The sequence below is a fragment of the Filicampus tigris genome, chromosome 19 (assembly GCF_054856515.1).
Source record: "Filicampus tigris isolate MCC_2025a chromosome 19, RoL_Ftig_1.0, whole genome shotgun sequence".
Taxonomy (NCBI): Eukaryota; Metazoa; Chordata; class Actinopteri; order Syngnathiformes; family Syngnathidae; genus Filicampus; species Filicampus tigris.
Window position 1 is genome coordinate 9,655,315 of NC_141235.1, and position 12,353 is coordinate 9,667,667.

General features: G+C 40.6%; 3 protein-coding genes across 6 annotated transcripts in view; 2 read left to right on the plus strand and 1 right to left on the minus strand.

Annotated features, from left to right (window-relative positions):
- pigp (phosphatidylinositol glycan anchor biosynthesis, class P) lies at nucleotides 1-1,282 on the plus strand. Its single transcript, XM_086016713.1, has 5 exons — nucleotides 1-232; nucleotides 486-570; nucleotides 667-739; nucleotides 824-942; nucleotides 1,043-1,282. Exons 2-5 carry the CDS (start codon nucleotides 489-491, stop codon nucleotides 1,156-1,158), a joined length of 390 nt encoding a protein of 129 aa, XP_085872839.1. The 5' UTR covers nucleotides 1-232; nucleotides 486-488; the 3' UTR covers nucleotides 1,159-1,282.
- LOC147129378 (receptor-type tyrosine-protein phosphatase H-like) overlaps nucleotides 891-12,353 on the minus strand; it is a 21,843-nt gene continuing 10,380 nt past the window's right edge. For 2 of the 4 annotated variants that reach the window (XM_086016688.1, XM_086016689.1), the window contains 17 exons: nucleotides 11,336-11,444; nucleotides 10,982-11,251; nucleotides 10,650-10,901; nucleotides 9,647-9,916; nucleotides 9,311-9,562; nucleotides 8,290-8,520; nucleotides 7,930-8,193; nucleotides 7,768-7,861; nucleotides 7,633-7,683; nucleotides 6,636-6,717; nucleotides 6,462-6,552; nucleotides 6,317-6,387; nucleotides 5,693-5,827; nucleotides 5,454-5,573; nucleotides 5,159-5,319; nucleotides 4,519-4,654; nucleotides 1,636-4,364 (listed from right to left, as the gene is read on the minus strand). In XM_086016688.1, coding sequence (XP_085872814.1) covers nucleotides 4,224-4,364; nucleotides 4,519-4,654; nucleotides 5,159-5,319; nucleotides 5,454-5,573; nucleotides 5,693-5,827; nucleotides 6,317-6,387; nucleotides 6,462-6,552; nucleotides 6,636-6,717; nucleotides 7,633-7,683; nucleotides 7,768-7,861; nucleotides 7,930-8,193; nucleotides 8,290-8,520; nucleotides 9,311-9,562; nucleotides 9,647-9,916; nucleotides 10,650-10,901; nucleotides 10,982-11,251; nucleotides 11,336-11,444 — 2,730 coding nt within the window. In that variant the 3' untranslated portion in view covers nucleotides 1,636-4,223. Of the gene's footprint in view, nucleotides 4,365-4,518; nucleotides 4,655-5,158; nucleotides 5,320-5,453; nucleotides 5,574-5,692; nucleotides 5,828-6,316; nucleotides 6,388-6,461; nucleotides 6,553-6,635; nucleotides 6,718-7,632; nucleotides 7,684-7,767; nucleotides 7,862-7,929; nucleotides 8,194-8,289; nucleotides 8,521-9,310; nucleotides 9,563-9,646; nucleotides 9,917-10,649; nucleotides 10,902-10,981; nucleotides 11,252-11,335; nucleotides 11,445-12,100; nucleotides 12,252-12,353 lie in introns of those variants that run through there. The other 2 variants (XM_086016687.1, XM_086016685.1) reach the window with 2 other exon arrangements.
- Nucleotides 1,647-4,830, plus strand: LOC147129379 (putative nuclease HARBI1). Its single transcript, XM_086016707.1, has 2 exons — nucleotides 1,647-2,755; nucleotides 3,339-4,830. Exons 1-2 carry the CDS (start codon nucleotides 2,092-2,094, stop codon nucleotides 3,728-3,730), a joined length of 1,056 nt encoding a protein of 351 aa, XP_085872833.1. The 5' UTR covers nucleotides 1,647-2,091; the 3' UTR covers nucleotides 3,731-4,830.

The window sequence follows — 12,353 nt, forward strand, 5'->3', positions numbered from 1 at the left end:
GCAGATTATAGCTACTCAAAGTATTTATATAAAAATATGTATATGTATCTTGAGTTTTTGTTACCATAAAAGTAAAACGTGTTGTATTTTGTATCAAAATTTAAATGGTGAATCTTTTTCGCGAAATGTTTCCAGCCGTGTTGAGTATTAAACGGACAAATATAGGCTTAAGCAATCGAGTGCCAATACAGTACTCCGGAACACAAAATGATAAATATGTAAAAGGAGACAGGTTTGTCTTGTTTTTCTTGTTCACAGTTGTGGAATTGCATATTAAATGTCTGTTGTTGCGTCGCCTTGAATGGTTTTATCAATTTATGGCGCAGAATAATTGATCGATTTCGAGTTTTATGGTAACGCGCCTGTTCTGTAAAGACGTGCCGAAGCCTCTTGAATTCAAATCTTTTTTAAGTTAAATTCGTCTTATTGCAATGCTTTTAATCGACATTAAGTTACCTACTTTGTGATTTTAATGTGTGTTTCAGATAATGGTGGAAAACTCTCCCTCTCCTCTGCCTGAGAGGGCCATCTATGGCTTTGTTTTATTCCTCGGCTCACAGTTTGGCTTCTGTAAGTTGTTTCTGTGTTACAATTGAGCAGATCATCATTTATGTTGGTAATGTCTCTGTGTGTCATGACTTATTTATTCTGAATTTCCACCCGAAGTTCTGTATTGCGTGTGGGCATTCATACCAGAAGAGTGGCTTCATTCAGTAGGACTCACATACTGGCCTCAAAAGTAAACAGACATTTCATTTCTGTAGTTTTAATAGAGCCCCTCCTGCTTTTTTTCTTTTTTAACAACTTGAATCATGTCTTGAAGATACTGGGCCCTCGCTGCGCCAATATATCTGCTGGTCGCAATAACGGTCTCTGTGGTGTTGCTATTTGGAATCAATATGTACAATACAGCACCACTCGATTCTCTGGACAACATTACAGGTACGCAACTTCATCCAGTAATTCATTTATTTATTTATAAACAATTAATATTTTATTTATTACTTTTTTAATCCTCTTATCCCATGGGATAATATTTCAGATACGTTCGCACAAAGCCAGATGAGTGAAGTCGCCCAGAAGGGTCAAATACCAAGACTGAAGGACGTTCCCATCAGCGACGTCAACAAAATGTTCTACTTGTCACCAAAGTTGTAATTAACCCACCATTTGACTTGGGGGTTGTTTGTTTTGATTGAAAAATAGTGAACGTAAAAGTTCCTATTTAATGATTTCAATTGTGCAATGGGTACGAAATGTTTTAAAATGTTCATATTCTTAATGTCTGTTGTTTTTACTGATGATTGTTTTGTATTTTAACATAAACGTGCAGGACTGCCTGATCATATGGAGGCCCAAAACTGCCAAAATCAAAAATAAATAAAAGTGAAAATAAAAAATAGAATTGAAAAATTAAATTAAATAAATATGGAAATAAGAACAACGAAAATATATATATAATACAAAATAAAATTAAAAGTAAATAGAAAAATAAAAAAAGATAAAGATAAGTAAATGTGGAAATCAATACAAAAATAAATATATAGATGCAGTCAAATTCAAATTCAATTATATTTTTTATATTCGGTTTTCTTTTCACTTTTATTTATTTTTGATTTGGGCAGTTTTAGTCCTCCATATGATCATTGGTGTTTTATTTTGCTCTTACATCCGTCCATTTAAGTCAGTGAACCAAAGATGGATTGGAATGAGGCAGGAGAAAATCCAAACAAGCACGATGGAACCTGAGAAATAACATGGAAAGCCATTCAAAACATGAAATTTAAATGTATAATGTCACATGTTACATTTGTGTTTTAGACGTATCGTGATGGAGTGAAGGAATTAATTACGAATGGGATTTTTCTGGAGTCATTTTCAATTGTCAGAAATCCAAGCAGTGCTTGCCACTTGTTCAGACTCCATCCACAGGGGGGCGATAGTGAATTTAAAAGCGACGAAGTTACCGACTAAGAAGGAAAACAAAGCTCACATCCGGAACTTGCCGCAACTGTCATAACCGGACCGCCACTTGGAGCGTCTCGATGTGTCTTTTGAATTTGTTTTTAGCGTTCTCTTAGCGGCGAACAGATGTCGGACCCCCTGCCGGTGTGGTTCGCGGTCCAGGCGGAGTTGCTGGGCCACGAAGAGGAGGTGGAATCGCAGTCTCGGAGCTGTTTCGACTGTTACGACGACGCCACTTTGTTCGAGTTGTTCCACCTCACGCGCGCTTGCGTCGAGTTCGTCGCGGACATCGTGCGCGTCCGCATGAAGAAATTCCTGCTCACCACCTTGTCCTTGGACGCGATGATCATGATGACGCTCAACTTTTACGCGCGCGGCTCTCATTCCGCCGCCCTGAAGAAACGCTTCGACCTGAAGACGGACTGCGATGAGATCGTGTTCACCGTATCCGAGGTGGTGGCCGGCATGTCGGATCAGTTCATCTCGTTCCCGCAAACGCGCAAAGCCAAAATCGACATGGCCCAAATGGTGGAGGACTTCTGCGCGATCCCGGACGTGCTGGGCCTGTTGGCCCCGGCTCACTTCAAGATCACCGAAGGGCCGCTCGAGTTGTACGTCAACTCGCTGGGTTTTGCGTCCGTGGTGTGCCAGATGATTTGCGACATGGATGGAAACATCCTGAGCGTGGAGCAATGTTGCGCGGGCGGCACGCGCGAGCAAGACTTGTGGGGCACGTCGTTTAGAGGACGAGAGATCGAGGAAGAACTCTACGGACAATATTGGGTTATAGGTAAGGAGGCTGAGTGTGTGACACATTTTTTAGACCTGGGATGTCCCCTTAAAAAACTCATTTGCCGCTCTGTGCAGGGGTGGTTCTATTTCAAGTGGGATGCAGGGCCACGAACCACCCCTCAACCCTGAAAAATCAAAAATTGCGTGTCTCATCTTAAATAGAATGCTGTGATGTAGCAGGTTTTCCAAATAATTATTTTATGTAATAGAGGCTGACATTTCGGCGGAATTTATGTGCATTGCGCAGCATCGTAATGATACGAATTTTAAATCCAATATTTAACCTAAACATTAGGGATGTTCAATACTGCTTTTTTGCACACCAACAGCAGTACGACTATTCACTTTTAAATCCTCCCCGATACCACTAGTATTTATGAAATATCTTTCTGACGCACATAATGATTAAATGATGTGTCAAACGGCCACAGTGCAGGACCAGCTACTGGCAAGGAAGACTTTGATGTCAGATTTTTAAATAAAAAAAATGTTCTGATCTGTGCTGAATGTCAGTAAAGGTAGCCCTGAATTGTTATCAGCTATTGTTGTCTGATGCCCATTTTTTGCAATTTTCTTGACAGGAGGTGAAGGCTACGACTTAAGCAAACGTGTCCTGACCCCCGTGCCTGAACCTAAAGACGAGGCGCAGAGGAACTTTAACGCGGCCCACGCCAAGATCCACAAGGTGACGCAGACCACGCTACGCTCCCTGAAATGGCGTTTCAGGTGCTTGACTCAACTTGGCTTCGAGCAGCACAAACTGACCAATATCATAAAGGCCTGCTGCGTCTTGCACAACATAGCCAAGAAGTTCTCAGTCCCCCTGCCACACGGAGAGGAGAAATTTCAGGACCGGCAGCCGAGAAACCCGCGCAATGAGCCGGCTGGGATTTGTCCGGATGTCCTGAGAGCCCGACAGGAACTCATCGATCATAACTTCACTGTTAAAGCTAGTCAAGAGGAACCAGAATGACAATGTCACATTGGAGGACAAAGTTTGTTTGTTTCCAAACGCAGGAAGTAGGACATTTCTTAATTATTGTGACACCAAAAGGATTTCTGGCACATCTTACATTCACCAGACAATTCATTACCTACATCAAGATCCAACAGAGGAATTTATTTTTCTCTTTGGAAAGATGAAATTCTTGTATTGGTTCTCAGGTTGATGTTAGCCTGTTTTAGTTTCTATCCTTTAATGTATTTATTTTTTTCCATGTGCAAAATGTTTCCAAAGCTCACGTCATTGTCAATAGAATATTTGTAAACATTCTTTGGTCGCCGCTTGGTGTGTCATTTCAAATCCAGGATGAAAAAAGTCAAATAAAATCTAGTCATTTGTTCAATAAATATACACATTGTTTCTTTTATATTACTTAAAAACAAAGCAAAAATTGAGTCAAATAGTGTGTAACCTGTAGCAGCAAAAGCCACAAAAGAAATGTTCTACTAAGTGCCATTCTGATTCAGATTGCCGCTTTGTTAAACTCTTGCAGCGCTGTAGCGTTGGCATAAATTACATCCACGTTCTGGTATATGTTTTCGTCAGTCTCTGCTTGAGACTGCAGACAGTCCATGATGCACCGGTGCAGAAAAACATACTGGGACTGGAAAGAGACCAGAATCAGAATCTTTTTTGAAAAGTAGATGCTGTCACATAAACAAGCAGTCTCCCAACATTTTTGCACCATGGACCGCGTTAACATAAAGGTTGGGAAAATGTAACATGAGCTCCGGTCGAGGAGCGTTAACTTGCCATACCTCAGTCTGCACCATGTGTGGCCGCCGCAGTCTCATGTTGTGGACGAAGGTGTTGATGCCAACTTCCTTGTCTCTGTGCAGCTGCTGAAGCAGAACATCTAAGGCAATAATGGTGCCGGTCCTGCCCACCCCTGCACTAAAAAAAAATATGTACATGATCACGTGTGTCATCTATTCAAGTATCCTGTTATCTTTATTGTATGATGTTTCCTCTTTTTTTTTTTTTTATTGCGATGCAGATGAGGGAAATTTAATAGTGGAGATATGGTGCCTACAAAACGCGAATGTAAATAAATGAAGCAAGGTAGAGAGCATTCGTTCCCAAATTCTGTGAAGGAAATAACCCCAAGTCACTTAATTTGTCTGAAAATAATGGACTTAGTCACTACACATGTCTTTTTGTTCATCTAGTTTTGTATATTGACTAGCAGCGAGGTAGGCAAGTGAGGCAGGGCCGCCCCCTCACTGAGATTTTTTTAATGGAAAATATATGCCTTGGCTCCGTTGTGGATGGGAATGATATTAAATCCACAAATAAGTATTTTGTGAGCGCGTTATATCTATATTGTGGCTGCATGAATTTGTTTTTTTTGTCCCCATGTCATGTTTTTTTTTTTTTTTTTTTTTTTAAGCATCATACCTGCAGTGAACCACAGTCGGGGCTTTGGTCCCATTTGCTTCCATGTGCTGCCTAATGAGCCCCCTGAACTGGATCAGGACATCTGTACACTGAGGGACTCCATGGTCGGGCCAGGCAGTGAAATGGAAATGTTTCACTGTCCTCTCTTCTGCGCTGTTTTTCTATAAAACATCAAATTCCGATTATGGTACAGAATAGCTTTAAATTGTAAAGATGTAAATTATTTGCTATAGCGCTGATCCGGTTCAGGGTTGCAGAGAACCAGAGCCCAACAACCTGGCATAAAGCATCATACATGTTTCAGTCGAAATTCCCTTAACGTCCAGTTGGTGTCTTTGTGTTCGGATGTAGTGGTGATCGTTAGCCCTCTATGAAAAGTCTCTCTATGTGCAGGCCAGTAATGTTCGCATTTAGTCTGAAAAGACAAGACCATGTGTATAAGACACAATTGGAAGTGAGGTTCTAAAAATCCCCTCAAAAAAAAAAAAAAAAAGAGAGTTAATTTGCATGACTATTTAGTGAAAGGACACACACCCATCTTCCTTCGGTGCAGTTGGTTACCATGACGATGGCGTTCACTCTCAGCTCCCAGATCATTCTCCAGAAGTCGCTGACCGTGGAGGGCAGAGGACCCTGAGTGGCGATGTACTCTCGGCTGTTGTTGTAACCCTGTCAAGGTGAGATGTATTTGTGGACTGTACTGTAAATGTCAATGGACCAAATGAAGAGTTTTTGATACAGCTATAGTGTCACATTTTTACATTGTGCACACTACATTATGCAGCAAAATGCACTCGTTTTTAGCCATCTCTGGTGGCGGCCATTTTGTCTTCTGTCCACTGAAAATGACATCACAACTGCTCACAATGACCGATCACGGCTCGGATTCAGAAAACAGGTCAGCCGTGATTACCTGAGTAGTTGCGATGTCATTTTCAGTCGACAGAAGACAAAATGGCCGCCCCCAGAGATGGCTAAAGACGAGTGCATTTTGCTGCATAACTTATATCCACAAACGCCACATTAATCAGAATGCCGTGTTTCAACTAGTGGGCCTGCTGGGAACATATTCTTGAAAAAAATATGTTTGGGTTGACTTCCGATTTAAGTATTTATACAAGTCTATTTGTTCTATTATCAGTGAAAAGAAACACCTACCGGCATGTAAGAGGCATTAATGTAGTCCGAGTTGCCGTTTGTGGTTTGTAGCTTCACTCGGCTCCAGTCATCTGTTCCGGTGAGAAACAAGTTAACGCAGCGCCACAGGAGTGAACCATTTGCCCAGCGGCCATCACACACTTACACGGCAGGATGTTGGTGAAGCGATTCTTCTCCATGTTTTCAGGCACCAGAGCGGCATTCTGGGTGTGCTCTATACCGACAACAGCGAGGCCCTGTGTGAGAAGGTCGGTCACTTAGACTGAACAAACGCATTTAAGAAATCATTTGTGTACGTTTGCTGTTGTATTTTGAGCACCTCGTATTCCTCGCTGAAACCTCTGTTTTTATCCATACTCAATTTGTAGAAGTGGCCAGGGAAATCTGCAAGAGAAACATCTCTGGAACCAGAAAAGAACAAGCGTTTCACCTTACTGTTTGAAAGAAATGAGTAGACAGATCCCATGCATCAATGTTTCAATTGCATGCTAATGCGACTGCTGGGCCAAATGGCCAACGATGGTTCATGTGTTGTAATGATCACAGCAATGGTGATATCAGAGCAATATTATTGGACGGATAGGGGGTGGGCTTTGAGGTGATGCCGTGACATCATTGCTTTTCAGTCCATGAGCTCACGTTTGATGATGAGGGAAAATCGCAAACAAGTCAAGCAAAATGTTTTTTTTTTTTTTTTTTTTTTTTTAAATGGTGGCACAATTCCATTCATTTAAAAAATGATAATACGGCGGTGCCTTGAGATACAGGCTTAAGAATTGACTATGTGTTTTTAATGAGGTAAATGGTACTCTATAAAAACATACCGTAATGGCATAATTGAAAATAATTCAACCACTTTGTCACACATTCTCATTTCATTCTGCTCATTCTTGCATGCACGCCTTGGCCACCTGGGAACAGCACAAAAGCCAAATCATACTTATTTCTCACTAACTCCAAACAATGCAGTGGGATTCGTGAACACTTTTCTTTTATGTTTAGTTTGACAGTAAACTTAAACTGAGAGTATAAATAAAAAGTTTAGCCTCTTTAAAAAAATAAAATACTAGTTCTATCTGACACTGACGCCATACAGTTTATCTCAAGTTTGCACTCGCAACTTAAGTTAGAGCAAATCATCTTTTGAAAAACTTTGGGTCACTCGTTTCTCAAGGCGGCACTGTGCATTCAAATGTCTCCCAGCCATGAAACAACAAGGTAAAACCTTTGCTTTCAATCTCAGAAGAACTTTGAGGATATTTGACTGGTTTGCAGTTTTCTCAATGTGATCTGTGACAACAACAAAAACCTCTTACTTGAATTTTTTAGTTGAAACGGCGCTGCCTTCAACTAATGACTTTTTCTTCCTAAAAAAACAAAAAAAAAACAAGCAAAGATTAGACTCTGACACACACAAAACATGTCAGTATCATGTGTAACCTGGCGCCTACCTGATGATATCTGGTCTTTTTGTTAAAACAAATATTGCCAAAGCCACCAGGGCACCAAAAAGCAAGACAGAGATGACCGACCCTGCAATGACACCTGGAAGGATGGAAAACACACTTGCAAAAGCGTTTTATGATGACAGATAGTGCAGCAAACTAACTTACCGCGAGGATCAGTCGGACACTGAAAAACGTACGGTTTGGACTTCCTCGCGGTCGCCGACAGGGACGACAGAGACACCTCATACGTTCTCGCAGGTTGAAATCCACCTATTTTGATATGTCGTTGTTCTGTACCTTCTACTGTGTGCATTTGTCCTCTCACATTCACCTCCACAGCTGTCCACAAACCATCTGGCCTATCCCAGACGATAAAAACAGAGTAGCCCGATTCCCAGTACTCACAGTGAGCTGTTAAATCTGGTGGAACTAAACGGGACACAAGCGGAAAGACGTACAGTGTTTTTAAAATATGTGCCTTGGCTCAATAACGTAACACTGAACTAGATCATGTTTCGTACTTACTGGTTGTCAGTTTGAGCTGACATTGTAGAAAGTGAGTGGAATTCCTTCGATATTCGAGCAACACATTGTAGGTTGCGCCCGGATAAAGGCCGGAAAATGACACGTTATGACCTTCTGGACTCACATGAGAGGACGATCCATTCGAGGCTGTTGCACTTGTGAATGAGCCCTCAACCGTCCCTTGGATTGACGAGGTAGTGACATGCCAGGTCACACTGGCACAGTTTATGGCTGAAGAAAAAATGATGACAATTAGTTTAAGATGTCCTAAAGGTCAGGAAGAGGCATGTTCCCACCAGGGTTTTAATAGTTCTGGATGATTTTCACGATAGCTGGTATTTATATTTATTTCTTTGGATTTTTTTTTTTTTTTTTTGGGATCAGGTTTATTCGTTGTTATTTTTTGGGAAACGCTTTGTTTTAATTTATTTAATATATTTTTTAATATATATATATATTTTTTTTTTTAAAATATATATATAATTCTTTTTTAAGTGCAAGATTAAAAAAAGGTCGCTAAGTTTTGTGCAACAAAGTAAACTACAATTCTCAAACGTCTGTTTGACCTTCCTTCTTCTGCACTGACGTACAATAATACCAAAATTAATACAGTTAAAATGAACCCCGAGTGCTGATGTTTGTTATCAACAAAGACAAAAACGAAAGGCCTTTTTGCTACTATTATGTTTTTTATTTGTTTTATTAACGTTTTTTTTTTTTGTGTGTTTTTTTTCAAAAACACTTTTGTTTTGATCTCATTAACGGAAATGTTTTTCCATTTTAGCTCTGGTTAATTCGTGAGTATTCGTTAACTATAATGACATTGTTTCCCACAGAGCTGTACCACAGTTCAGCTCAGCTCAGTATGTTCTGGAATGTTGAAAACTGATCTGGCGTACTTTATTACTCTAACCCAAACCCATCACAAAAAGTGCTAAAGCGCTGATGCATTCTTTTTCTATAGACTGCACACGGTAATGAACTGAGCAGTAGTGATGGTTTCGAACTGTCTTTCCAATACCTGTTACAAAGAAGCCTTGATGAGCGGCGCTGGCCAGCCCAGAGAACAATGTGATCACAGTGAATGGATACTCCAAACCAGCTTGCAATGTAAACGAACAGGACACATTCGACGATCCGTTGGGCGCCACTGTGACGTTTTGTCCCTCAATGTGAAGCAAGTAGCTCCAGTTCAGATCCGCCGTCTCCCACGTCAGAGTCGCGCTGCTCTCGGAACGCTCAGTCACGTGGACTATAGCCACCATTGAGGGCACTAATGACAACAAACAAAACATGCAGTTTGCAGCACTCAAGAGACCTCGAAATGCAATGGTGGGGGTACTCGCATGCTACATACCCGTGGCTGCGTCAAACGTGAACCCAGTGCTGGTGACGTTGGCAAACACTGTGATGAGAGTGAAGTTGTATTTTGTCCCAGCGGCAAGCCAGGGGACCTTGTATGTCACCATGGATTTCGGATTCAAGGCAGATCTTTTGCCCTGGACGGTTGTGCTGCGGTTGCCATTTTGTAGGATGTATGTTGAGCTATCGCCGACCTTGTTCCATGACAGGGTAATGCTGTTCTCAGTTTGGGTTAACACGTACACATGCTGAACATTTTGGGGCGCTGAAAGAGAAAACTAGTGTGAATTCAAACATACTCGAACAGTGGTAGCAAGTAATGAAGTACACATATTCAGGTATTTGTACTCATGTATTTATTTTTCGGAGGACTTTTTTTTCATACTGTTTTGGGTTTACTTGATCAAATATAATACAAAAAATGTTGCGAATGTAGAGAAAAAAAAAAGCAGCTTCTGGCATTGAAAGTTTGCATTAAAAAAAATTCTGCATCTAATCTGAAAAAAAAAAAAAAACAACCACATACTTGAATGTGTTTTTCAGTGGTTATCATCAGCCTAATTCACATTTTCTATTGCAAAAGCTATGGGAACACATTATTTTGATAGCATAAAAGTAAAGTCAATGCTAGCTGGTTCTTAACATGTAATTTGCTTTTTTTTAGTTAATAGCGGCAATATTTTGAGAGCAGAGAAGTCGTATTTTTGTTGTGCCAAGTCACTGAAACGATTATTGTATAACTGACAGTAGAGGTTGAACAATTTCAGAATTTTTGTAGTCGACGCTACGGTGACGATAGTTGAGTTTGTTTATCGATGATGTCATTGATATTTTTGTCAGTTGTACTTACTGTGAGTACATTTCAAACTGTAATATTTACTTTCACTTAAAATTATGAGTTGAATCAGTACTTCTGCCTTTACAGTCTTTTTTTTTTTTTTTTTTTTTTTTTTTTTTTACAGAAGTATTACTTCTGCCACCATATACTAACTAACTACCTGTGACTGCAGTGAGGTTCCTCCCGCTGCTCCGGACGTTTTCAAACACAGTAAAGAGTGTAAACGCATATTCAGTCCCGCTTGTGAGCCTTGCGATGGCGTGTGTCACTTCCTGTGCCTCACTTGCACCGACGTCTTCCTCGATGTCATTGAAGACAAGCGTGTAGTTGACATTGTCCACTTTTTCCCACTGCAGGGTTATGCTGCTGGTATTTCTTTGAATGGATTTGAAGCCGTTTGCATTCAGAGGTGCTGGAATGTAAAAACAGAGAAAGAAAGGTCACAAATATGCTTTACTTTCTCAGATTCCAAAACAATGGAAAACGACCTACCAGTGGGAGCAGAAAATACAAATCCAGTGCTGTTTGCCCCCATAAACTCAGTGACGATCCGGAAACGATATTTCCTCCCAGCAGAGAGACGAGCGACCGCATGTGTAACATACGTCAGATACGGGGAAGGATCCACTCTCTCCTCCTCTGCACTACCAGTGAGGTTATATAATAAGAAGTATGTGGAGAAATTGTTCACCTTATCCCATTTGAGTGTTATAGTGGTTTCATTTTGATCCTGCACAGTCACGTGGCCAACATTTTCAGGGTCTAACGAGACAAAAGGGTTCAAGTCATAGTGTATCAGGTGAATAGGCCAAATGTCACCAATGAGAAACAGCAGCTCATCCTTACGTTGGTTTGTGGTGAGGAGGCTCGTCCAGGCGGAAGTGAAAAGCGTCGTGACATTTGCACTGCTCACTGTTGTGTGCTGTGTTGATGTCTCAACTGAGTTGCAGGCACCCTGAAAAGAGAAAAATAAGATGGGAATTCCCCGTAAGTCACAAACCAACTGGAGGTGGCTAAAGTAGTCAAACTTTTTACTGAAGTAGAAGTACACAGTTAAAAACAAAAACCCCAACAAAGACTGGTAAAGACACTGATTCAAAATGTAAAAGTTAAAAAAACGTAGATTGAAATGTACTTAAATGCAAAAGTAAAAGTTCACTATCTACAAATACAAACGCTGTAACTGAAAAAAATTGACATGGACATCATTACTTCCCAAAATTAGAAAGAAAACATATCACCCAAAAAGTTTACGCTATATCATAATATAACAATATACTGTCGGATATCACGGAAGTATTCATTTAATAATGTGATGTGGTTTTATAACCCTCAAGTGGAAAAACGGTGTACTCTGGTGTACTCAAGATTTCAAAATAAACACAGCACATTAAATTCATATAAGGTTCTGTACGTTACTTCCTCATTTACCATCTCCTTTCTGTGTACGTAGTTACATTAAAGACAGACAAAAATAAATTCAATTCGACTTAATTGTTGAAATATTTGGAGGCCTATCCCCCGCACACACACACACACACACACACACACACACGGACCCCCCAAGACAGTACATTACAGTATCTTTACTAAGGTGGAAGTGGAACTTACCCAAAGCAGATTCAAGACAACACACAGCAACAGGTGACCAGCACTTAAATGGTCTATAAATGCTGTCATTTTCCCTGTGGCAAAAACTTTAAACGGATTCGTAAGGAAAAATGGAAGCATCAATTAAGGCTGGCGTGAAAAGTGTCAGTGTTAAAACTTCATCGCAGCAGTGTTGACTTTTAATTCCTAACCACGCCCTCCTCTGCTAACCTCTTGTCCCCTGTCATGTTTGCAAGGCTCTGCTTCTGCCCTT